We start from the raw sequence: 27,095 nt of genomic DNA on the forward strand, positions 1-27,095 counted from the left end.
GCTCTAAAACATTGTAGCTACAAGAGGTCTTATATTTACTCAAAAGAGGAATCTATTGAGAACTTTTATTTAGGTCTAACCTAACATCTAGAGGACTTCCATGCGATTCCATCTTTTCCCAGAATGAGATTCCAAACTGCACTTTCTAGGAGAGGGATTTGGAGTTGGGTTTTGCTATTTAAATTGAGATCACATTAATTATTAGCAGACAAAAGACCTTCCTCTTTCACCCATTCCAATGGAAACTGCACAAAGCAGAACATTCATGAAATATGTAAAACAGAATGTGAAAGACTACAATGCCTAGCCTCCCCCACCACCCATCTCCCTTCTCACTAACACTGAACCAAAAAGGAAGCCCGTTCTCAAGAATTCGTGACCTCTCTACTTCAGGTCTCCATCAATGCAGTCATCATGTTTACATTTACCATAAGGATAGTACCCTGCTTGGGAAGTAGTACTTGTCTTAAAGATGAATTATTTTAAGCCTACAGGGTTAATTGGGGGAGGGGGGGCAATTTAACATTGCTACTTTTAGAGCACTAACACACACAAAGTGAATCCAATAAACTTCTGTGTATTGATTCAGTATTAAGTATTAATTGCATGACCATCATAGCACCTCTTTACATCACACAATCACCAGAATTATAGACTGCTTCAAAAACTAAAAAATAGGGCACAATTCAATAATAATTCAAAGTTGCACGCTGTTACTAGAGAGAAATCAGGTGCGTGGTACAGTGCTGCTGCAAAAATGGAAGCCTGGAGATCTGACGAGGAAGCCAGATCATGTGTTTTAGACAGTTTTAGAAACCTGGCAATACTGTTGGAGCAAAATACTCAACACAGCAGGAAATGGACCCTCCCCCCCACCCCAAAAAAACCATTCTATAACCAAATAAACATCTGATATTTCCTTTCCCTTTGAGAATAAATACAGTTAAGGTCACTTTTAGCCTTGAAACGGATATATGTTTGCCTATGAGGATCCTACTACACGGTATCTGATGTCCTCTGCTAGGAATATAGTTTTAAGAAAGCCATAGTTACAAGAGGCATCTACTATAAATACCTAGAACTTTCTTTTTATGGCAACCACTATAGGATTCACTTGTCTTAAACAGTGAACAATGGGAGATGGCCTCATATGTTTCCTTTGCAATAATAGTAATATGTTGAGGATCAAGTGGCTTTCAAGCAGCATGGTGGGTGTGAAAAATGTTTGCAGTTTAGATCATTCTGTTGCGTTTATGGGTTGGTGAGTCTGTAATGACATCGCCACACTGGGCTGAGGTACGCTTTCTAGTTCCACCATTGTCCAAGTGGAGTGCCATTTCTTCTGATATGAAAGTGTTCAAATCGACATCATGGAGTCCATTTCTCCTTCGACTAGCATTCGATCCACTGCTTACATGTGTAGGAGAGCCTGGGGTACTCGAGCGCACGCTTATACTAGCCATTGCACCACTAAGACCTAGGAAGAAGAAAAAAGGTTTTAAGAGTTGCTCGATTATTCCACCCTCTCGAAAGCAACCCACTTTTACTTTCAACGTCGTCATTGCGAAAAAGGAGGTCTGCCTATTTTCCTCACAAAGGGGTTCACCGGGGGAGCGGTTTTTCTCCTGGAGGAGTGAATCATCTGGCTCTGACACAGGCGATGTTCATGGGTAATACTAATCAATATTTACAATCCAGGTAACTACCAATTACTGGAAGCTTATGATACATGGCAGGTACCCTCCTAGGTGTACAAATCCATCAGGAAATCCTGCCATCTACTCTACGAGGTAAGCACAATCTGTAACAAGAGCTGAGGGAGGAGGTGCTGGCTTTAAACAGAATGTCTTCCTTGTCCTCTCTCTGTGCCAACAGATCCCTGTGCTGTGCTCACGCGCACAGGGGAGCCTGCAGGCATTTCCAGCCCTGACTGGATTCAACTCTGACATCTCTATAAAGAGACTTTATAATTTAGCATCTAAAACAATACACTACTGAGCCTTAAAAGCAGTCCCTAACTATTAAGAATGATCCTTGGACATCAGATACAAAGTGATTCTGCCCTGGACAAATCAACCTACATGCTCACCCCAAGGTCTGGACTGTACTCGGGACAGCCTAACAACATCATCTCTAATCCTTCAGAGAAGCGGGGAGAGCAAGGGTGGTATAAAAATTCCTGCTGCCTTGCATTCAAGGTTAAGAGTTACTAAATCCAAAGCATTCCAGCACGCATGGTTGGACACTCATTCCTTAGACCCCTGAACAGTTGGAGGCGGCAAATGGATGTTCTGCTTCTAAATGCTCGGGATACACCTGTGAAAGGCATGAGAGGGGCCAGGAGACATGCCACAGCCTTGAATTCAATAACCTGACTTCACTGGATTTTCCTTCTCATGAACTTCCCCTTGGGCTATCTGAGTCTCATAATGGATTTCTTCTTTCCTTGACTGAACTGATACAATCTAGTATAATCAACATTCGCAAAGGACAGGACTCCTATCTCAACAAGTCAGCTTAAAGGTTGATTTCCTAGGGACCCATTCTAATTTACTCTGTAAATGTACTTTAAATTTGATCATTAGGGAGCAGAGAATCCTTTTTCCACTTACCATACCAAAGCGTTTAAATTCCCTTTGACACCGTTGTCACTCTACAAATAGCCCGTGAACGTCCGCCCATCTTTGGTAGGCCCCAACCGCTTCCCAGGTACTCTCTGCAGCCCATACCTCCCTTTCTAAGCTGCTCTTAACTCCCTCCTGCAGGAACCAACCAGAGCTCTCACTGCCCTCTGGGCAACAGCAGCACCCTCTCACCCTTCCGCTGGTGGCCAGGGGAAATCTGACCTCATCTCTCATTGGCTCTAAGCCTTTCCAAGGCCAGTGCCCATTAAAAATAAATAAATGCACTAATATTGGAGTACTTCCTGGGTCAGGCACTTTTTCGCTTCATCTTTGGAATAACCCTGAGATCCGTATCCTCTCGCTTTTGCAGATGAAAAACCAAGGTTAAAAGGTTAATAAGCCACTCGAGGTCACACAGCTAGCAAGCAAAAGCCGGGACCCAAGACGCAAGCACAATCTAAATTCCTAACTCTTTCCACCTCCTCAAATCTCAATTCTTTCAGCACGGAAGTAGCCTCAGGAACTTAGGGTTCCAGCCTACCTCGTAGTGTCTCTGTGGCTCCTCTCCCTTCTGCTCTCTTCAATCCCATCCTAACACTCAATCCTTCACTCCCAGCATCAACTCCTCTGCGTTTCCTAAAAACGGCCTGGTCTGCACCTGCCTTCTGACATCTGCTCCCCACTGCGTGAAGCCCAAGTCCCTCCCACCTCCGTCTCCCATCCTGGGCAACTTGCCCGGTTCTCCTATCTCTCCTCTGAAACTCTCTTTCCTGTTCTCAGCCTGCCCACTCCTTCCTCAGTGGCCTTCTCTTCTGTCCGTCTGGCTGACGTCAGCCAGCTACACGCCTTGGCCCCTGAAGCTTACCTACAGGAGTCATTTTCCACATCAGTGCCACAGGAACAGACCTTTTTCCTGAGCTCAAGGGCCCATCCGAATTTCTAGCTGCCTGTTGGTCCTCCAAACCTAACACCTTTGGGGAAAAAACCCACACTGCTTCTTCCCTAGCTCACACAACTTTATTAAAATAAAGTAAAACAGGAAAGGAGCACCCTGGGCTGATGTCACATAGCACAGTACGACTGCTCATCTCTTCCCAGACAGTACCTGTTCATCTGTATCTCGTGAACGTAACACAGTGTCTGGCACGTAACAGAATGCTTCAAGGCTTTACCCCTCACTCTGAAATCCAAAGCTGTTGATGTTTATTCACCTCTCCAATGTCAGGAAACACACCCACGTGGCTCTCTTATATGTCTTTGTCATGAAGATAACACTCAATTATTTCCAGCTTGCTGGGTTTGGTCTTTTGTCTTTAAGTTCTCCATCAAGACTAAACCCCTTGAGGGGGACAGCTGTGCCTTTTTCCTAATCTCGCATCCTGTAACATATTACTGAAAAGTGTCCACATACTTGAGACCACCTTTTCATACCTGTTTCATAACGCAGGAGGTTCTAAGGTAATTATACTGCAAAATATAGGCCCTTGGCAATAAACTGGGCTATTTCAGTAATTAAACTCAGGATCCCCTGAGCATTTGAGACCCCAGAAAAACAAACTCCAGTCCAATGACCTTCCTGTTAATGTAGGAGCCACGTGGCTGTATGTTTAACATTCAAGGCTCATAAAACGCTCCATCAGAAGTGAAGAGTCACCTCAAACAAATGCTTCAACTGCTATCCTCCATGAAAAAAGAAGAGAGATTTTAAAACATCAATTCGGTCCTTTTGAAAATTCCCCCAGTAACTTCCAGAAAACCACAATCTTTTTTCTGTTGGGTGTATGACCCTGGGGTTAGTTTGATAGCTAAAGCAGAAGTCACAATGTGCAACATTACCTATTTTATTTTCTACTCTCAGCAGTGAAAATTCTTTTCAAGGTTTAACTTAACTAATCTTCCCCAAAAGAAGACTTTTCATCACAAGGGTCAAACAAAAAAATTAAGATTAACAACCAAAAATATATGTATTTTAAACAACCCAAATTTTATTTTATAAACCAGTGACAGCTACTAGGAGATGCTTTAGGAAACCTTAGCTAAGCCACATAAACAATCACAGGCCTATACAAGTACAGAGAATCTAAACATGCTTCAGAACTAAAAACTAAGTTGTATGGCCCAAGGGCATACGACTTAATTTCTACCAAAACACACTTTTTCAAAAGGGCTATGGGAATATCAATTGACAAAAAGCAGTAGAACAAGCAGTATCATTAGACAGAAAAGTCCCCATTGCTTAATACAAGGTAAACTTAATCGTTTTAAAAAGTGTCTGCATTCCTTTTAAATGATTAGTGCAGGAGTGGGGGTAAAAAAAAAAAAAAAAAAACCAATCAGGAGGATTTAATCATACTCTGAAAGCTCCCACGGGAGCAAAAACAAAAGTTACAGTCCAGGTTATAGGAATCTAGGTTACATGGCAAATTGTTAAAAGCACATAACTATAATTTTCATACCAAGGTCATGCTCAGGGTCATAAGAAAATCCTGTTTTCAGAATTAATTACATGTAATTCCAGTTTACCAGCACATAGTTAGGTCACACAGAGGCACAAAAAGCAAACGCAGAACCCAGCCAGCTTCCCTTCCTCCGACCCGCAGCCCTGGAAGTGGCCTCGAGGCGGCCTCTACCCTTTCCGCAGGCCGCCCAGCCTCCTGCAGCACCTGCGCGCCTCGCCCTGGAGGAGACAAGGCCGACTGTTTACTGCGGATCCACTCAGCGCAGCTCCAGGACCCTCGGGCTCTCTCATCTCGGGCAGAAGGGGGATGTGAAATCCCCACAACTTGGACCAACTGATTAACATCCTGACTGGAAGCCCTAAGAAGCTGGCATTCTTGCATTTGAAATAACTTGCACTACTCAAATGGAAACACTCCCTTTGCACACAGTTGTATTCTGAGGTTTTAGGTAAGCAATGTGTGTAAATGTCATGTTTTAAGTGCACAGGGGGGAGAAGTTCAAGCATGGAAAAGTGCATTCTACTAGGAAGACTTAGGTAATTTGAAGTAGATACCACTCCCCACCCCAATCTGTGAATTGTAATTCTGAACTTTTATTGAAGTAAAGCACACTAAATCAAACCAATTACAAAGATACATGTGTCACACCAAGAAAACATTTTCAGTTATGCTGACAGCCCAAAATGCTTTCAATTTTTCAGACAGTTTTAATGCCATGGGAAAAATGCTCACGACGTTAAAATGAAAAAGCAAGATACAGTACCATATATGCAGTATGATCTCAGCTATGAAATAATTTTAATATTTATACATTGAAAAAAAAAGACTGGAAGAAAATGCACCAAACATTTAACTGCAGTTATCTCTGTAAAGTGGGACAGCAAGATACTGAATTTTTCACTTTTTGGAAATTTTCAAATCTTCCAAGAAATCAGTATTACTAAATCAGAAAACTAGTAAAAAAAATTAAATATTAAAACTGTTTCACAACTACCAATGGATTATTAAGGAAGTACTAGGTGAGTAAACTGGCTTTAAGGCCTGGCTACATGGACTCCTTTTTCACCTCAATGAAAAAAGTGTCCAAGAAAATTTTACTGCAAGTTTTGTATCATTAATGCTGGCAGCTTTAGTTAAGCCCTATCTCCAAGAAACTTCAGTAGCTAATATCTAAATCTTAATAAACAGAAAATGCCAACTTTTCATCAAAAATTTAATGCTATCTTAATTGCCTTGATTGTTTTTCTTCTCAGAGGCTGGTCTGAACAAAGGCTATAATTAAAAAATTCCAGCCTTCAGAAGAGTTTCAATTAAAGATTATTTTAAATAATCAATTTAAAGCAATTAAGAGATGAGATTTGCTTTTGGTGCATTAATCTCTTACATCTTAATTCCCAAATAAGTTTTGCAAACATTTACTGTGAAATAACTACTGACAGTTCTCTGTTATTTCAGGAAGATGCAGAATGTAACATTCAACAAGCATTTGTTAAGAACCTACTGTGTTCCACACATTGTGCTAGGAGTGTGGGCAAGACGTGGAAAAGGGATTCTGAAAGACTGGATATAAATCCCCCCACAAGCCAGTTCTAATCTATTCTCTGCAACTGAAACAGCCAAGAAGCTTCTTTCATATTGTACCGTCAGTTTAAAAGAACTTAACCTAAGTATTTGTGTGACTATCAACATTTGTTTCTATGTATTTAACTTTATCAATGGAAGAAATAAAAAGTGATAGAAAAAGAGACAGGAACCAAGCATCAATACTCAAATTTCTTCTTAAATGTACAGATCTCAAGGTTACCAGGAAGACACAGGCCAAATGTTGTGACAAAAATAACAAAAGCAACAGAACCTGTGCTCAAAGGAGAAAGAAAATCCTACTGGTCCATACTGCCTAAAATCACAGCTTTCCAAAACACCAGAGGAAGCAGGGAACCATTTTATGACAAATTAGCAATCAGCCTTACATTTTTTTTCTAGGTAAAGATGTCTACCTAACCTTATATCCCTGAATACGATTTCAAATGAATGCCTTTTTCTTCTAAGGCCCTACAACTCAGTCTCTCCAGATCCAAGAATCTTGTCAAGCACCTTAATGATTTAAGAGACTAAGGATCACCACATACGCCAGAAAGACTTTGTTAGACATAAGAGAGAAGCCAGATATGGAGGCTATTAACTCCTAAAGTGACGGAACTGTGCCTCAATCTGATTGCCTGGGATTACATGCCTCAAACTGACTAATAATACAATTCTATTAGGCTAGAAACTCCTTGAGAGATTATGTGATTCATCTTTGTATCATCTGCTCCTATCACTAGCCTCTGAAAATCAGAATGCCTGGCTATTTACTGTGCTCAGTAAATGCTGGGCAATAGGAAAGACCACAGAATGACAATATACATTTTTAAATGACCACACCTTTCACAAAAGGATTTTAATTGCATAACACCAAAGTCAGCCAGCCAAACACACTCAAAGACACATGCACACACGCACAAGGGTTTCCAAACCAAAACTGCTTGACTTCACCCCGCACTAAATACTATGTCTTCTTCTTAAACGCACAACACATTATCTCAGAACAAAACAAAAAACATCAAATTTAAAAACACTTTCCCTTTTGGCAAGGGAGGGAATTTTCCAGTATCATATCAAGGCCAGATTGCCTGCACTTGCCTAAGACCCTTTCAGTACTTACAAACAAAGTAGTCCACTGATGCTTAAACAACATGGAAGTAACGAACTTGAGCAAGGAGGCATCTTAAAGCCAAATGCCAGTGACAGCAATGGTTCCCCCACCAGTTACCCACTCTTTTAACAGCACACCCTGTGTGAACTGAATAACTTTACAAAGTCAAACCCAGGCCCAATGGGATTAGTTCCCTGTACTGCAGTTAAGAATGTCATCAAAATGATTTTTGGAACTAAACCCAAGTGTCTCAGATTTCTATGGAACAGTCTGAACCAGGGCTCGAAACATACAAAGACCACCTCTAAGATGATCTGAGCAAGAGCAAGGTTTTTAATAGAGTTAGCAAATGAGTGAGGTCTGACTTGCAGCATCCTCTCCCATCCAGGTCTCTTCCACACCTGGACCCCATTCTAACTCTGGATCTTTCTCATCTAATCCCCATGATAACCAACAGAACTCCTCTGAGGAGACTATACTTCAATCTAAGGCTTTCTAGACCCAGGGCAAGTCAAGTCAGCTCAGAATCTTTCCACCACCAACCTCCCCAGCTTATACCAACATGAAACAAGCTCAAGATCTTAGTAAGTAATAATATAAATAGGTAGTTAACACTAAATTTTAAATTATCCCTTCCTTTTGAGTAACTGCACATTTAAAAGGCCACCCTTACTAAAAGGAGAGGCAAAGGACCCTCAAAGGCCACCTAAGCTCCAGGGCTGTTTTTGGAGTATCGCCATCAGGGCGCTCACAGGACTTGGAACTAACCGAAGTCCTCTCCTCTCAAGGCAAAGAACACTTTACCTGTGTAAAGGCTAGGTGCTGCGCTTGGCTTCTCACTCTATGTATCGCCTTACAAACAAAACACGTCACCTTTTCAGAGGTGACTGCCCTGGAGAGGATGGTCACCCTGCCCAAGGTCATACTGGGAACGCAGCCTAGGTACAAAGCCTGAATACTCTTCCTGCTGAAACGAACCAGAAATAGAGGTCACAAGCCATTCATCTTCAAGCCTATGTACCCAGATTCACTTATGGGGAAAACCCGAGGAAGAAATACCAAACTTAAGCATGTTCTAATGTGTTTAGGGAAGAAAAATAAGCTTAGAGACCTGCTGGGGGGCGGGGGACGGCAAGATATGAGGAACGCTAAATGTACAAATAGAGGTAACTGAATTTGGGAGCCAGATAGATCTGGAATATCTATTCAAACGTTTACTGACCTGGTCAATTTTAGTCAAATAAGCCTTTCTTCTTCAATAAGATAGCAATAACTCTGGGTAAATGTGGACAGCCCTCCCCCAGCAGGACGCTGACATGACCTAACACTGAAAGGACTGCTTTAATGGTGCCTCATCACCCTCAGGCCCCACTCCAAGTCTCAGCTGTTTAGGGTGAAGAGCTGACTGTGCAAGAGTCCTAAGATACACCTGCTCTGTTCTCCATTCTCCTCACCCTCATACTGCAGTCACCCAGGAAATCTGTGAGCCTCAACTCTCTGTAAAAGTTCTCTGCTCTGTTGACTTAACAGACCTCTGAACCCTGTGTTAGGCTCAGGACATATCTATCCCAGGTTCTGTCACAGCCAGCAGCTCTGAGACACAGCCCTGCCCCACCACACCCCCAGTCTACGGACAAGGAGAACAGATGCCCCGCTCAGGGAAGACCAGAGAACAGGGAGACTGAAGGCAAGCTTCATCCCGGAGGAGACGTTCCAACAGTCTGAAGGGATCAACAGGCAGAAGAGAAAGCTTAGAAAAAACCATGAAGGTATTCAGATGACACAATACGGCTAAGAAACCTGACCCAAGGTCAGATCAACTGACAAGGGCCTTACAATGTCATGCTGAGTTCTAACTTCATCCTACAGACCATAGGGAAACGAACGTTATTTTTCAGTGAAGCAACAAGATCAGAGATCACTCCAGTGGTCCCAGGAAAGATGGACTGGAGAATGGGTCACCTCGGACTGGGAAGCAAGAACAGGCAGGAGATGATTCCAAGAGCCCGGGGCTCCCCTCCTCCAGAAAAGCCTTCTCTGAACTTATCGCTATGGCACACTGTGGAACTTTCTTTTCTGACCCCAGAACACCCTGACATATGACATTAAAATCAATTATCCAAGTGTGCACTGGCCTCAACAGAAAAGGAAGTACCCTATTCAATCATATATTCCCTAGAGACTACACAGTATCTGCCACATACACATCTGCTGAGTGCAAAAATGAGGGAAAAAACATGTTTTTGCTGTAGTTGGGGATACCCTGGTGGAGATGTAGGCCAGGGCACAACAGGGTATACATGTTTAAGCAGTCTGGAGAGAGGATCTAAACTGCAAGGACAAATTTTAGAAATTAAGACTAAAAATCCCTTAAAGGGATTGCAGGAGGTAGCTAACAGCTAAATCCAGGGGAATGTAACCTATTCCCCTAAGTCACTGAAAGGTCAGAGGTCAAAGAAGCCTACTGAGAAGACCAGAAAAGGAAAATTTCTAGAAGAGAAAGGATGGCTAAGAGAAGGCTAATCACAAGACAGGCAGGGAACCACAAAATGATCCAGATGATCTTTGGTCTATCTGCAATCTGTTTACATAAAAACAAGATGCCAGCTATGAATCCAGTTCCCAATAAATTTTAGATAATATTCTTTAAGACAAGCATGATTAAGAAAAGGAGTAATCAACACAGCAAACACATATGCATTTCTCTGATTTCCATGAGTTTAGCATCCAGATGAGGACATATCATGTACACAGAAAATGAACAACATATGCTGCTAACAAGTGCCAAAATAAAGCACTAGGTTATATTCCTTAAATTTCAGTAACCATTAGCTGACAGTTTTGATTGAAATTGTTTGATAACTATTAACTGATGTATTGGGTTGGCCAAAAGGTTCATTTAAAGAACCTATGGCCGACCCAATACTTTTGATTGCAATTGCATATTTAAGTCTAAGGTCATGAGGGGTATTTATCAAAGGACCTTATCATTAGACCCTCACTGTCTAACATGAAATACTCTACAATTATGTCTTGGCCATTTTTATTCAAATAAAGAACATATTTTAAGCATATATGGGAGCATTGGTGGAAATGAGAATTTAGAGGCTGATTAAAAAAAAAATACAAGAGTAACTGTCCTCTTTTGTGAGGACATGAGGTCATCTGTAGAGAAGAATAAACAAACATGACCTCCTACACGAATGTTTGCTTTGATTAGAAACTTAAAGTCGGACTCAATTCTTTTCCTACTTCCCCCTAGGACCCCAAAACTTCATAAATGTAGCCTCTCCCTCCAAAGAACCCCAAGAACTTCAATCTGACCTCACATTTGGTAGATCTGGCAATGTAAATTATATGCAAAGCCAAATCCTGACAAGCATGCACCCTAATTAGGATATTTCCAAATATATTTCAAAATATCTGAATAGTTTTGACTTCAATTTAGAAACTATTCAATAAATCAGATCATCAGGACACCAGGTTACAAAGTTAGCCATTAATCTAATTTACAATTTAGTTAATAATGCCCTATTATTAGAAATCATTTAAATTACTCAAAATACTCAATTCAGACTAGCATTCTCAATTCATGGATGTCCTTTAAAACCAAAAGAGCACAAAACTCCCTAACTTATTTCTGTATACTCTTTACAAGTTGCTCTATTACTGCACTGCAACTTCACGTTTTAACTATGTGAATTCAGTGCATGAACCCTAGGAATCCAATATATTCTGTATTGGCACTACTTCAAAAGTCTATCAAAGTGGAAGGTTATTTTTTTAGATAGCTTTAAAATTAAACTTTTTAAAACCCTCACAATTCAAACACAAATCAAAATTTTAAATAGTACCTTCCTAAAATTACACCAACACTAAAACTCCCAAAGTTCAGTAAAATAATAAATCACAAAAGTTGAACGAACTCAATTTAAGAAAACGTAATGGGAGTTGGAGAATATAGCAGTTGTGGGGGGTGGGCTCCTGGCTTGTCCTTCTTACAATGTGTACAACTGCACTAAAGGTTTTATAGCAAGAGTGGCATTTATGTATGTTTCTCAAAATTGTTTTCTCTAAGCGTATAATACAGGAAAAAAAAGACTCTTAAAAGAGAAATGGAATGAATCGTATATCCACTGGATGACAAAGAAAATCAAAATGTTTAAGGAAACACAACTACATCAAATACTAACATGCACTACAATTAATCTTAAAAACTGTACATGTCTAGTAATTTTTTCCAAACTTAGTGGTAAAAGATGTGAAACTTTTAATTCAATAGAACAGATCAATCTCTATTTTGCCTGAGTTTCAAAAATTCCACTATGTTAGGAACAGCAAGCCATCTTAAGTACTGCATCCATACATCATGAACTTTCTTGCAATAAAATGTTTTTGTGTTTTTAACTAATCATAAACTCACGATCAGGACAGGGAAAAACAACAACACTTTTCCCAAGTCCATGTTCTGAATGGGGTTTTAGGTATAAAGAAGCAATGCTTGCCAAAGAGAAAAAGAATCTCTGTAAGCATTAAAGCTTCGATGATACAGAAGCTCTTTGTATATATCCCACTTCTTATTACCAGGTTACTTTATTTTAGATGACCTCCACTGTGGTCCAGAAATGTTAACTTTTAACAAGGCTCATGACCTAACTCACTAATGACTGCTATCTGCGTAGTCACTTGCACAATCCATGTTTTCAGTTTGGCTTCAACACCAAGTCTTGTTATTCTGTGGTTGTATTTTTACAGCAGTATTGAATGACCTATAGAATACCTCTCCCACTTCTATCTGGAAGCCTGCATTAGAGAACAATCAACAACAGACTTACTGACTACATTCCCCAGGCTTCTCCAGTAGGACTTAAACCCTTCAGCCAAGAAGGCCCTCTGACAGCAGGTCTGGCCCCTGGGGAGATGGAGATGGAACTGGCCTCTGACAGGCCTGACTATCAAGCAAGGCCCTCCGGACAACAGACATAAGGAAAGCTAACCTAACTATTCTCACATCTGTCCTCTCCTTCTCAGGCCCATCAACACTCACCCTCTGCAGGCACACTCAATAACCTAAGCTAACAAAGGGAGTTCCCAAGAGAACTCCCCCGACAGTTACCTGCCTTACTTGCCTGTCACTGACTAGGCTCTCCAGGCAATTATATAGGCGACAGAATTCTTACGGCACAAGAACTTCCTCTTTGACTCAGAAGAGTGAGAGAGTATGTACAACAGAAGTGTAAAGCAATAAATTCTAATCAATGTTGCAAAAGATGCAGTTATTATAACACCAATCAGCTCAAACTAACTTCCAAAAACAGTTTTTAGGATAGGCTGGCTAACATTCAAAAACTGCCCATGTAAGTTCTTAGCTTACATTCTATTTAAAACATTTCTAGAGCAAGTAGGTACTATTATAGACAAGAAACAGTATATCTGGATCTAAACCTAAATGTGAAATTGGGTCCACAGACACACTCTTAACCATTTTTCCAAAGAAATATGTTTAAACGGCTTTACCATGCAGAGCTATGGCTTCCCGGAAGGGTTGCAAATCAGTCTCTACAGATGAGCTAGTTTCCGTTGAAGTAGCTCGGTTAGGGGACACTACAGTCAGTCTTGGGGGAGCTCTAGAATTTCGTGGTGGAGGAACCTTTCCACACAGGAAGCTGATCAAATCTTCTCTACGAATAGTTCTTCTGCGCTTTTTAACCCAAGCCAACACATCCTTATTGCGTCGCTGATAGCCAATCTGAATTCCAATATCAAAACTTCTCTGATGAGTATCCACGCTTTCTGTTAGAAAAAAAGAAGAAAAAGATACATGATCATCAGTAGAGCCAAGATGCCTTCCCTCCTACAGAAAACCATTTTACAAATTCACCAAAATGAGTATCATTAAGTAGGGGGCTCTTAAGTCTATCAGTCATCTATTCCACTGAACTTCATTCATGTTTATAATGTTATACATGACATCTAATCACAACTGCCTAAATTCAGTCAACACATCACACAATCCTGGAACTTCTGTCTTGTTCTTTTAAAAAAAAAATCAGATAAAAAGGACTAATTATTAGCCAAATTACTAGCATTTTAATAATGTTTCCTTAAAAAGCTAACCATCTAAGCAACCTAGCTTATTTAACAATGCTGCTGCTGCTACTAAGTCGCTTCAGTCTGTGCAAACCCAGAGACGGCAGCCCACCAGGCTCCCCCGTCCCTGGGATTCTCCAGGCAAGAACACTGGAGTGGGTTGCCATTTCCTTCTCCAATGCATGAAAGTAAAAAGTGAAAACGAAGTCACTCAGTCATGTCCAACTGTTACCGACCCCATGGACTGCAGCCCACCAGGCTCCTCCAGTCCATGGATTTTCCAGGCAAGAGTACTGAAGTGGTGTGCCATTGCCTTCTCCAGTATTTAACAATGGGTAAATCACTACACGTTTATTAGTACTTTGCCCAGCTTCACCTGAGAAAAAAGGTACACGAATACCTTGCACTACCGTCCCCTCAGTGCAACTGAGGCAACAGGCCCTGGGTGACCACCACAGGATTCAAGAGCTAGAACTTTTCGTCCAGAGTCTGTGGGCCTTAACCACTAAGCTATGTTGTCATCTCAGAAAAACGAACTCTCAGGAATTCTACCCAGGAGCATTCACATCCTCCAACAGATGACTGAACACTGCCACAAGTCACTCAGGTTGTGCTCTCCTTGCAAGTACTGTGTCACTTCAGATAGGTACTCCTACTGACAGGTTCAGCATCAAGAACTGGACACTAAAAGCAGGAGCAGGGCTTCCAGGTGGTGTAGTGGTCAAGAATCCACCTGCCAATGCAGGAGATGCAAAAGACATGGGTTCAATCCCTGAGTTAAAAGATACCCTAGAGGAGGCAATGGTAACCTGCTCCAGCATTCTGGCCTGGGAAATCCCATGGATAGAGCCAGAGGAAATCCCACGTGACAGACAACAAGGGTCACAAAGAGCCGGACATGACTGCACACACACACACACACACACACACACACACACACACACACACACACACAGTAACAAATATTTTAAAAATTTAAGGGAAAACTAATACTGACTGACTAGTCACCAAAACCAAATAGCACTGCGGAAACAAAAAGCCACACTCATTTCTCTAGGAATGTTTTCATTCTGCTTCCAGTTCCCAACAGTTTTCTGTAACTTCTAACCATTCCCAAAAGACCCTGTCCTAAAACCTATGACTGGTCTCCTCACCTCCCGGTAGATACTGCCCCCTGTACACACTGAACCCAAATTTTCAGTGAGACGAGGCCTGTCCCTAGACAAAAAAAAGAAAACCATGATGCCTGCCCTTTAGTGGCTTTACAGTTGAAAGAAAAATACCTGGGAATTGAAGTTACCGCAATTTTTAGTTGAGCTGTTATGTTAGCAGGAAAATCACTAATACATCTTTAACGACATTAGAGAAGATGGTTCCTTTCCCCAAGTACAAATTCTCATTTAACACACAGAATCATTCCTTTATTACTTTTCCTGGCTTTGATTTTAATTCTATCTGCTACATCTAAAGTAGATGCTGAAAGGATAAGCAAACCAGTGACTAAAGAAAGAGTTGTGTCCCAAGAAAGGTAACAATCCAAACATCACAGAGGCTCCCAAGCTGCTTGAATTTGCATTATTAAAAAACATGGGGACTTCCCTGGTGGTCCAGGGGGTTAAATCCTCTGGGTTCCCAATGCAAGGGGCCTGGAGTTCAATCCCTGGTTGGAGAACTAGATAGATCCCACATGCCACAACTAAGACCCTGCACAGCCAAATATTTTTTTTAAAAAAGCAACAGGGTAGCACAAACAGAACTTTATAATAAGGCCTATTCTTTAGCAGATGATCAGTTCTTGATGCTAAGAAGAAAAATGGAACAAGTTGGTCATGCGAGTACTCTAGAAAATAATAGATTCCATCACAGCTTTCTAATTTTACAGATATAAATGCTACTCCTGAATGATTTCTCCAGTGTCTCACTACTAGTATGCCCAAGTTACAGTGTGAATCAATGCATTCTGATTTCTCATTTTATCATCAACAAAACAAAGCATGAACCCCATTTAAAAAGTGAATAGCTTTTAAGAGGATAAGTGCCTTCCCATCTCTTAAAGACTTAGATTAAGCCAACCTTAGATAAAGGGTGGATAATCTCTAAGGTGACCTTGTAAGGCTGCAGGGTGTAGACCCTAAGTGACTTTTAAGAGAAATTAAGTTATGGAGTAAACTAACCCCACCCCCATGCGACCACAAAAATGAGGGTAGCTGTCCAGTGTGATGCTTCTACAAGAAAGCAGGTTTCTACAAACCTGCCCGACCTGAGAGCATCGTTGTAATCAAGCTCTTAACCAGAGAAGTTTTTGTTTCCACAAAGAATGACCTGAGAAATTTTAATTTTTCGAGAACCAAATGGGGGTATAGGGAAAAAGTTGAAAGCATGAAAGGGGTACAAGAAACAAGTCTGAAGCAAGCACGGACAGCACAAAGTAAGATGAACCAGGCATGTAAACGTACACCCGACAAAACAGACAGCAAGGCTGAACCTGATACAAAACTCAAGAGCCAAAAGAAGGAACCACGTGAGGCGGCTTAAGAAAAAGAAAACAAAAAGCTGACAATCCTGGGAATAAAGAGCTGTGATTTGTTTTGATTTGAACACATGAGGAAATCCCAAAAGTCAGATATGCAAAGGGCTGATGCTTTAATCACAGAGCTGAACAAAGCTGAAAAACTCAATATTCATAGTTTTAAAAGCAGTTATGTAACAAGCTGTGAACCTCTTAAAATACTGACCAATCGTTTCATCTTCAAAAGTTCTGCACAAGTCTCAACATCAGAACCAACCAAGAACACACTAAGCACTTTGTAAGCAGACTCTTAACAGACGAAGAGGTACAGGAGCAGAAAAGCAGACTGAACATTCATGTCTTCAGGTACATGCTTTTGCACTGTCTGGGCATAAATTTGCTCTTATACCATTACAGCATATCCTGAAAGCCAAAGCCAAACACTGCCACATAAATTAACCCAATCTCCATCATTTCCTTAAACCAAGAATATCATGCTGACACTATAGTTCTTTACAGTTCTTTAACACATAAAGAAGGCTGAGCGTTAATTCGAACTGTGGTGCTGGAGAAGACACTTGAGAGTCCCGTGGACTGCAAGGAGATCAAACCAGTCAATACTAAAGGAAATCAACCCTGAATATTCGTTGGAAGGACTGACGTTGAAGCTACAATACTTCGGTCACCTAATGCAAAGAGCCAACTCATTGGAAAAGACCCCGATGCTGGGAAAGATTGAAGGCAAAAGGTGAGAAGAGGACAGCAGAGATGAGATGGTTGGATGGCATCACTGATTCAATGGACATGAATCTGCACAGAGTCCAAGAATAGTGGGAGGAGAGAGGAGCCTGGATTCTTGCAGTCCATGGGATGGAACAGTCAGACAGGACTTAGCAACTGAACAAATGTTGAAGAATTCTGAAGAGTTATTTGGTTGAAAATGAAACCTTCCTATCACATTCGGAACTAAGCAGAAGAGATAAAATGCTTATTGGAGAATCTTAGGAATAACTAGACTAGATTTTTAATCACAGGTTACTTTAGGGTCTAGTAGGACAATAAACACTCAAAGATGGCCTCCAGAAAGCTCTCAGCCAAAGACTGCTTTGAATGCATCTGAACTGTGTCAACTAGACCACCAAGTTCTAGAAGGGCAGAGCACAGAAAGCTGTGGGACGGTCTTGTGTCCAACACTATTTTACTGATGCCAAAGCCACTGCAGCAAACAGCCATAAGCGTGAAGGTTAGGAAAAGCCCAAGGGCATCAAAATGTCAATCTAACCTCTAATCACAACACATTCATTTCCTTAGTCAAAACAAACTGATTCATACAAGAAACAGTAGACATCTTTGCTTTGTATTGAAAAAAAAAAAAGTTTTTATATTAAGTAGCTGAAGTAATAGCTAAAGTGATAGTGGAAGAGAGGGAAGCCCGGCATGCTACCGTCCATGGGGTCGGAAGAGTCGGACACAACTTACCGACTGAACAACAACGCAAGTAGCTGACACTGAACTCAAAGAATTTTTATTAGTCTCATTTTTTCACCACTGGCAAGGGATAGCAGGCAAAGGATCCATGATTTCTGAGACGAAGACCAAATGCAAAACTTTGTTACATGAAACAGACATAATCAGATTTCATGTATGAGTTAACCAAAGCAGATATCCCAATTTCATAAACAAGGAATTGGAACTGAGGCTCAAAGGGCCTTGCCCAAAGTTAGACAGCGAAAGCTCTTTCTACAATAGATTTCTTCCTCAACAACAGAGAAGCCATCTTCCATATCTTTAGGGGACCTACAAACCAGAAAATCAGACAGACCTAAGTGCATTTCCAAGGAATACTAACAACTACAAACATTTGAACTTAGAATTAAATCTGCACTAACCAACTACTCTGCTCTAGGAGAAAAAAAAAAGAAAAAAAATATATATATATAATGTTTCATTAGAAATAATTTTGAGTCAGGTCAAAAAAAGTTTTTCAATTGTTTCAAGGAAGTAGTTTCTATACATTCTGTAACATAGTATCCAAAATAAACAACTTCTAGGTAACTTATGCACTGACTTAAATCCTCGCCTAGCATGAATGGCAGGACTCAGGGAGGATGCAAGCGGCCCCCGCCTGCCATCCAGTCTGTGTCCTCCCTCTCCTAAAGGTATTCCAAGTCTCTGACTAGCTCTGGGGAAAGCTTCCTCCACATTTGCTCAAATGATGAAACGTTTAGTTTAGTCTCAAATCTGTACAACCCCAAAACCGTGTGATTTTTCAGGCCAGAATACTGGAGTGGGTTACTGTTTCCTTCTCCAGGGGCTAAAACTGAAACTAGCCTAATGATAAAGCCCAGAGGGGCAGACCCACACAAGGGAGGAAAAGCGCTGCAGAGGAGGGAGGGCTGAGCCACTGGGTTCAGTCAATCCCACCCTCAGGCTTCAAGCTAGAGAGCAGCCAATCCATGTCCAGCCTGACTTTTATCTTCTGGTCTCTGCAGCCAAAACCTTTTACAGAGAAGATACACATAAGAAACCGATTTTTCTTCTGTCACTCTTCACAGATAAACAATAATGGTAATGACTGAGGCTGCTGCCTAGTGAGACTCTGGGTATTTAATCTTAATCCATACTAAGATGTTTTGAACACTCTCAAAGTAAAAGTGAAGTCACTCAGTCCGGTCAGATTCTTTGCAATCCCATGGACTGTAGTCTGGAGTGGGTTGCCATTTCCTTCTTCAGGGGATCTTCCTGACCCAGGGATCAAACCCAGGTCTCCCGCATTGCAGGCACTCTTTACCATCTGAGCCAACAGGGAAGCCCCAACAGTCTCAAAACTCAATGGTTTTCTGTAGCACAAGAGTTACAAACCAACTCCAACGTCAAAACATAAGCTCAAACTTCAGTATCTGCCTGCAGGTAGATTATACTTTCTCTGACCAGTTAAACACCCCTCATCCACAAATTTTTAGTAGGTGCTGTTCACTTTAGTTCACATACAAACCCAAGAGGGTCACACTGAAGTGAGAACAACATACCACAGAGGATCTGGCATCAAGATGTCTCAAAACTAAGGACATTAAAGAGCATCCTACCGTTTTTCTCCCCTGTCAATTCTATTTACATTTAGCCCTTTTAGGGAAAGATGAAGACACGCCACAAAAGTCATTCCAACAGAAGGAAATTTCTTCCCTTCATGTTAAGCACAGTCCACAGCCAGAAACATTATCTGAAAAACAGGACCAACACGTAGTCTGTGACCACCAACACAGTCCTCACTTGAAGACTCACTACATGCCATACTAAGAGCTTGGTTGCTAAGTTGTGGGTACTTAAACCTATTTCCAGTTGAGAAAATGAAGGCACATTATAGTCAAATAGTTTTTGTTCCATTATCTGTCTCCAGGGTCATATAACTAAGTAGAACAATCTCAACTCTGAACTAGAGGCATCATGGGGAAGACTCCATGATAATGATGCCCTGACCTTCTGCAAGCGCTGCTAGATTCCCACCTTGAGGACAAAAGCTGTGCAAGGAGAAAACCACAAACCTCTTTAATATAAACTATATCGTAAGATCTCAACATATAAGGTAGAAGTCAGTATGCAACTCAAGTTTCAGACACAGTTTTAAAATGCAGACAGCTTAACATAAGACAAAAATCAGGAAAGACATGACAAAGCTGAGAGCAATAACAGAGAGAGAAGGGTGAGAAGCGGGGCAGGCAAGCACTGGCTCGCAGGTGGCTGCTGGAGAGCCAGCGGAGCACAGTGCCCACCTCCGATGACCAGGAGGCTCCACAGGACAGCTCTGTCCTCCAGGAAATGGCCACTACCATAAGCCTCTGACAGTAGAAGCAATTTCGAACTAATGAGTCAGGAGAGAGATCGAAACCAGTCAGCCAAGGAAATGGGAGGTGGATTTAAGAGGCAAACAGGCTTGACCAAGCAGTTCTCAGATAAGCATCAAGCTGGACTAAATTAAAAACCTTAACTCCCTTTTAGTTGTAGGGATCAAAAAAATGTACTAAGCCAGGGACACAACCCCACTGAATATTTAACAAACAGCACTTCCTTTAAATTTACCAAGTCAAAGTAAAAACCACCACCAGCCATCAGAATGTTCTTCCCTTTTCATCCTTCCAAGGATGCCCATGTCTGACCCAACTTAGTATGTGAAGTGGGAGGAAACCATGCACTCCATTTCGCTGAGTTCCATCCACACTGAGGACGCCCCAACTCACTCTCCTCCAAGTCTCCAGCCACATGTAACCAAACCAACTGAACGTTCCATGTTTCAAAACCCCACAGGCAATCAAAAGGGTCCCTCTGCTAGACTTTTACCTCATTCTGACTTTCCTAAGCACTCACTGTAGCTGTTATCAAGAAGCTAGTAAAAGTGCCAACCTCTCTCCAGGCTGGGTGAGGCAAAATGAGCCATTTTTAGCTTGTAAGATAAGTGCTTAATCATACAAAGTACAAGAGCACTGTCCATTTACAGGGATCCCTCAAAACCATCTCCCCACCCACCCCCCTCCTGGAAATTACATTTAGATACTGAATCAGAACTGTGACTAAATTTACCACTACTTACAGCTGCATGTACTGTGACACTACCTTGCTAATTTTATTGATTCTATTTAAAGTGCTTAATTATTAATACAGCTGCATTCTTGTTCTCTGAAGACCACACCCTGAAAAGGAGGAAGAATGTGAGGATCTGCAGAGCTCATCCACACTTTCCTTGAATCAACTAAACAAAGAATAATACTGCTACACAACCAAATTCCACAAACCACAATTAACCACTCCTCAGGTAAAAAGAGGATAGTAAAAGGGGATGTATTTCATTTTACAGAAATAGGATAAAAAATAAAACTAAGGCTAGACTGACAATCTAGCATATGCAATAATGCAAGAATTTCATGTTTGTTTAAAAAGGAATTCAATGTCTTTCTTCAAGTTTTCTGAACAAAGAAAAACACTGTTAAGAAACATTTTCAAATCAAGTAAATTAGGGATTATTTCAGAGTTCAGCTTCTGAATCCATTTTTTTAATATGAAGAATTAACACTAAAGAAAATTGCCAGCTATAGTCCTAAGGTGATACATTCCAGGAACACACCAACAGCACCAAAATCGTAGAACATTCATTATCTGTGTATGCCCTCCCTAGTCAAAGAGCCTGGCACATAAAAAGGACTTAAACTAAAAAATAACTGCTAAAACTGAGTGGATACACTGTGACACATCCACACAACAGAAGCTAGTCAGGAAGGTGGCGGGGAGGGCGGGTACTGAACTGTTTGTTATTATCAACAATGTGAACTCAATGGAGCATCTCAGAAACATGGAAAGTGGAAGAAGCCAGTCACAGAAGACTCCACACTATACGGTTCTATTTGCTAAATTAAAGAAACGCAAAAACCATACATACAACAATCAAATCAGTACTTGCCAGGGGCAAGGGTGAGGGGATAGATATATCCCATTTACTAACAAAGTGGTTGTCAAATTCAACTTATACATCTTAAAAGAATGATCTTTACTGTATGTAAATTTTATTTCCAGAAACTGGAATTTTCCAAGAAATGAGCTCCAAGAATTATTTCAAAATTTCCTGTTTGGGTGAAACCTAGAGCAATTCCAGAGAACGTTCAAAACCCTCAAATAGTAATGGATGCTAAAAGTCAAATCTTAAGCAAATCAGCTACATAAAATCAAAGCTGACCACTGGGACACCATTTAATCATTTCCCTTTTTTCAGTAAGCCTGCACTATTAGTTCATTATTCCCTGAAATTAACATTCCATTCACCAGTTTAATCTTACATTCTCAAATTACCATCCCAAAAAACTGCAAGATCAACCCAGGAAATCCAAAATAAAGGACGTTTTCCCCTAAAGAGTACTATCTTAATTTGCTCATTCTTACACAAGAATGAAAATCTGAATCAAGTCTGCTCCACAGCCTGTTTCAACCTATTTTGATAATTCTGAAATGCACAAAGCTCTATTGCAAGTATCAGCAATTTCTAGCCGTTTAAAAGCATTTAATTACATTTTTACTAAGATTAACACTCAAATTCAATTCCTTTTTCCACAGAAACCTTGCCAAAAATCAAACCCAAATTTCCAAATCTTCAAAAATCGAGTAATACACAAAAATCTAAACCCACTGTTACTGAGAGTGCAATGAGCAAGAATATTCAGGCACATATGGTGGAGGGGGCGGGATTAACTCCATAAAGGCACTACCAAAAAACACTAATCAACTCAAACTGATCAGATTTCCTACCTACAATGAGATGTCAAATAGAAGGTGGCTCTGAAAACAAATATCTGATGCAGTTGCTAGGAAATAACAGCATGTTCACGTGAGCACAGATTATTCCAACTGGCTAGTTTCCAATGCACCTAAATGCAGAGCCTGCAGGAAACTGCCTTCCACGAGATCCTTTTCCAAAAACAAGTGTCCCTCCCACTTCTGTCCTTGAGACAAACTCTTCTTCCCCAGATGCCCAAAGAGCACGTCTGGCCGGCTGGAGTGCTGGGCCTCTCAACTTGGGCACTACCACCATCTGGGACCTGGAGTAGGGACTGGTAGGCAGTCTCACGCGCAGCAAGCCTATCAATGATGACATTAGCGTGCTCCTTGCAGGCGTGTTCAGTCGTGTCCGACTCTCTGCGGCTCTATGGCTCCTGCCAGGGTCTTCTGTGCATGAGGATTTTCCAGGCAAGAATACTGGAGTGGCTTGCCATTTCCTTCTCCAGATCTTCTCCAGATCTTCTCCAGATCTCCTACGTCTCCTGCATCTAACCACTGAGCCATCGGGGAAGCCCCCTAGAGTACCCCAGACACCGCCAAATGCGGGCGAGGGGGCCAAACGACCCCAGATGAGACTCCCGTTATCTGGAGATGACATCACACCAGCGGAACCCTCCAGGTGCAAGCTACTGAGACTTAAGTGGCTGGATTCCGGGGCAGGAAACACTCCGGCGATCGAGATCGAGGCGGCCCTTGCACTCAGAACACCCGACCGAAACCCGGACGCAGGCTGCCCTCCTCCCGCCCCCGCCAGCGGCAAGGCTGCAGGTTCTCTTTACCTTTGTAGAGATTCGTGACGGCGGTGGCTGCGTTTTGGAAGGGAACCCACAGAGAAAGTCCTGGCTGCTGACACACCCGGTCTGAAAAAACGACGAAAGGAATAGGGAAGACAAAAAAAGAGAGAGACACACACACAGAAAAACACACAAAGACACAGAGAGAAAGAGAACAAGCGATGAAACTTGGGCGTCGATCATTCGGGAACGGCCATATTAGGTTTCGCCATTTTGTTCAAGTTTCGTGATCCCGCGCGGGGTGGTGGGCCCGACGAGAAGAGGGGGTCGGCGGCGGGGCGGCCCCGGGAGCCGCCGGAGCTCGGGGCGGAGGGCGAGGGGGGCGCAGCCAAGGGCCGAGGCGCGGCGGAGGGAGGCGGCCCCTCGCAGTCCCCGCCCCGAGGCCGGCTGCGGCACAATAGGGCCCCGAGGCCTCCTCCCTTCGCCATTTTGTGACCGGGGGCTCCTCCCTCGCCCTCCCCGGCCCCGGGGAGGCGCCGGCGACCCGGCCTCAGAAGCGGGCAGGGGACCCCCTAACCTGAGCCCCGCCGGGGGTGTGGCCCCCAAACCGGGCGCCCCCCCCCCCAACCCCGCCCCGAGCCGGGCCCCGGCCGCCCCCCCACCCCGAGCCCCTCCCGAGGGCCCGCCTCCCGCGGCGCCATCTTGCGAGGAGGGGGCGGCGGGGACGCGGCACGGCGGCCGAAGCCCCCAACCCCGGGGCTGTCCCCCCGCCGATGGCCGGCCAGCCCCGCGGGGGCGCAAGATGGCGGCGGCGGCGGCCCTCACCTTTGTAGAGCTGGGCCACGGCGGTGGCCGAGTTCTGGAAGAGGTGCCACAGCTTCTGTTGCTTGTGTTCGGGCTGCGCGGCGGCCGCCGCCTCCTCCTGCAACTCCGGGGGCAGCTGCTCGTCCTGCTCGGCCTCGGCCAGGCACTGCCGCTCCCACTTGGAGAACCAGTGCTCGGGCCCGTGCTCCTGGATCTCGGCCTCGCCCTCCTCCTTCCGCTCCTCCATCCTCCGCGGCCTCCCGCGGCCTCGCCGCCGCCGCGGCCGCGTCCTCCTCAGGCGGGACCCCCGCGGGAGCGTCGTCGTCGAGCGGCCCGGCGGCGTGGCCCAGCTACCGGCGGCGGCGACGGCTCCTCGCGGCGGCCCAGGCCTCCTGCACCCCGACGGCCTACGAGCCCCGCCCCGCGGCCCCGCGCTGCCCGGGACGACCCCCGCCCCGGGCCTCCCCACCCCCGGGCCCTGCCGAAGGTCGCCGCGGGCCGGATCAACGCCGATTCCCCTTGCCTCGCCGGCCCGAGCCCGTCTACCGCCCCGCCATGGCGCCGCGGCCTCCCTAGGGCCGCTGCCGCCGCAAACCGCCTAGCCCTGCGCGCAGCCCGGCTTGCGCCGCCGAGCCCACCCCGAAGACTGAGGAACGTCGTCGTCGCCGCGGCTGTCGACGCCTCTGCGGCTTCTGGTCTCCGCCCTCCCCCGCCCACATGCTGACTGGGGGAAGCACCGCCCACTTGGCCCCGTCTCCCCCGCCCGGTTGGGGCGCGCCCGCTCCAAGGGCCTCCATTGGTCCGATCCGACCGGTTCCGTGTGCCAGCCTATGATTTCAGCGCCGTGATTGGCTAGTCGGCCTGTCCGCCTGACGTAACCAAAGGGCGGGGGAAAGGGAGTGAATGTCAGGAAGGATGGAGGAGGAGGAGCTAACAGTGGTTGCTTCCGAGCCTACCAAAAAAAAAGAGGGGATAAGTGCGCATGCGCACAGGCCCGCTGCCAGGAGCCAGCGGACATGGGTCACGTGACCCGGCTCCACGACCGCACCCCGCGGGGGCTTTTCCGGCGCTTCCAGGCCCCAGGGGACGCAAAGTCAATTCTAGTGATCGCGCGGCGGGGACGGAGGGGTGTGGTGGGGTGGTGGCCGCTACTCCAGCCCTTTGGGCTTCCACACGGAGGAGAGAAATGAAAGTGAATTAGACGCCCAGCTCGAGGCCAGATTTGCAAGTGCTTTGCCAGCTGTTTATTTCAAACACCCATTTCTTAGATAGACAAGCTGAGCCTCAGCGTCCTTAAGGAAAAAAAAAAAAAAACTTCCCGAGTCGCGAGGCCCGCGGGCCCTCCCACCAGCCTGCCGGGCGCCCCGGAGGCCTGCTGCTCGCTCTGCGTAGCGCCTGGGGGATCCTCCGGGCCGCCCCCAACCAAAGTGCGCCCGTCTCCACGAAGGCGCCAGCCCCCATCCCACCCCCGGGGACACTGTCCCAAGACCAGACCGCAGCGGCCAGGAAGCGGAGAAGAACCCCGGGCGGGAGCCTGGGTGCCGAGCTGGCGGCCCCGCACCTGTCCCGAGCGGCACACTCCTAGGCCACATGCGGCCGCCTGCGTCACGCGCCAGTTCCCCCGCCGCCCCCGGCCGGAATCCGTGTAGCCGCGCCGAGTGGGAGGCCCCGCTTCCAGGGGGAAAGTTATGCGCAGGCTTCTGGTTCAGCTGTGTGCCATCGCCCTAGGCACCCTCCGCCGAGCCAGGCTGCGCGCGCCACCTGCGAGGCTGCGCGCTGCTGTCACCGGGCCGGGGGTGGGGGGCATACCCCGGGGACTCAGGATTTAGGAGAGAAGCAACGCTATCAAGGGGCGATGACGGCACAGAGGCAAAGCTGGCGGTCACACGCTGGCGGCGCGGGAGCATGAGCCACTGGGGCTTGGAGAAGTCCTACGAGCTGCCAGAGCACCCTTCTACAAAGCAAATTTGGCTGTAAAGCCATCACCTTGGGAATAAAATCTGACCTCACTGTGGGCTACAAGTCCCTGCAGGATCCGGCCCCGCCTCCTCTGTGTTCATCTCCTCGCTCTTCGCTTGGCTTGAGCCGCCCAGCCACATTGACCTTTCCGTTTCCTCGGAAACTGCTTTTGCCCTCGCAGTCCTCTGTCTTCCTGGAATCTCCTTCCTCGTCATTTCTCAAGGCTTCTCTCAAATGGCCTTTGGAAGCAGAGAGCCCTCGACAGACCGGCCTCGTTAAAGTACCATCCCCTTCACTCTCCTGTTGCCTGGTTTTGTTTTTTCATAGCCTGAATCAGTATCTGAAATGACTTATGTATGTGTCTCTTTTCACTGAAAAGTAAGTTCTTAGAGGGCAGGGATCTTGGCAGTCTTGTTCCTGATTGAATCTTAAAAGATAAGTAGAATTCAGAAAGAGGGAGGGGTGGAGGTCAGGGCGGAAAAGACCTGCCCTGCAAAAGTAAGGATTATAGAGGAATCCCAGGTTTCTTTAGGTCAACTAGAAGGGGAGGGAGCAGCAGCTAGGGCACTTTGTCCGTTCAGTATTAGAGGCACACAGCCTAGGGTCTGTTTTGTACAAGCACTACAAAAACAATTTATTGATTCTATAGTGTTAAATTTTTTTAATGCAATAGGAAGAATTTTCCGTTATATCTACAGCAAATTATCATTGTCTTTATCATCTGAACGCATTGTAGTGTTTTCTGTGATAATTGAGATTTTTCTGGGACCTACCAAGATCTTAGGTGTATCTCTCTTAACTCTGGAGACCAGAATACTGGCAAATGATTCTTTTCAGTCTGAACTCTTTTTAAAAACCTAAGCAACATAATTATGCATCAACACCTGGTGGCGTACAGGCCTC

At 44.4% G+C, this 27,095-nt stretch overlaps 1 protein-coding gene across 1 annotated transcript; it reads right to left on the reverse strand.

Moving 5' to 3' along the window:
• Nucleotides 1-915: 915 nt before the first annotated feature.
• HAPSTR1 (HUWE1 associated protein modifying stress responses) lies at nucleotides 916-24,574 on the reverse strand. Its single transcript, XM_052636430.1, has 4 exons — nucleotides 24,255-24,574; nucleotides 23,475-23,555; nucleotides 13,296-13,571; nucleotides 916-1,477 (listed from the first exon to the last, which is right to left on the reverse strand). The coding sequence occupies exons 1-4, from the start codon at nucleotides 24,478-24,480 to the stop codon at nucleotides 1,233-1,235; spliced, it is 828 nt and encodes a 275-aa protein (XP_052492390.1). The 5' UTR covers nucleotides 24,481-24,574; the 3' UTR covers nucleotides 916-1,232.
• Between the last annotated feature and the right edge of the window lie 2,521 nt (nucleotides 24,575-27,095).

The sequence above is a fragment of the Budorcas taxicolor genome, chromosome 2 (assembly GCF_023091745.1).
Source record: "Budorcas taxicolor isolate Tak-1 chromosome 2, Takin1.1, whole genome shotgun sequence".
Lineage (NCBI taxonomy): Eukaryota > Metazoa > Chordata > Mammalia > Artiodactyla > Bovidae > Budorcas > Budorcas taxicolor.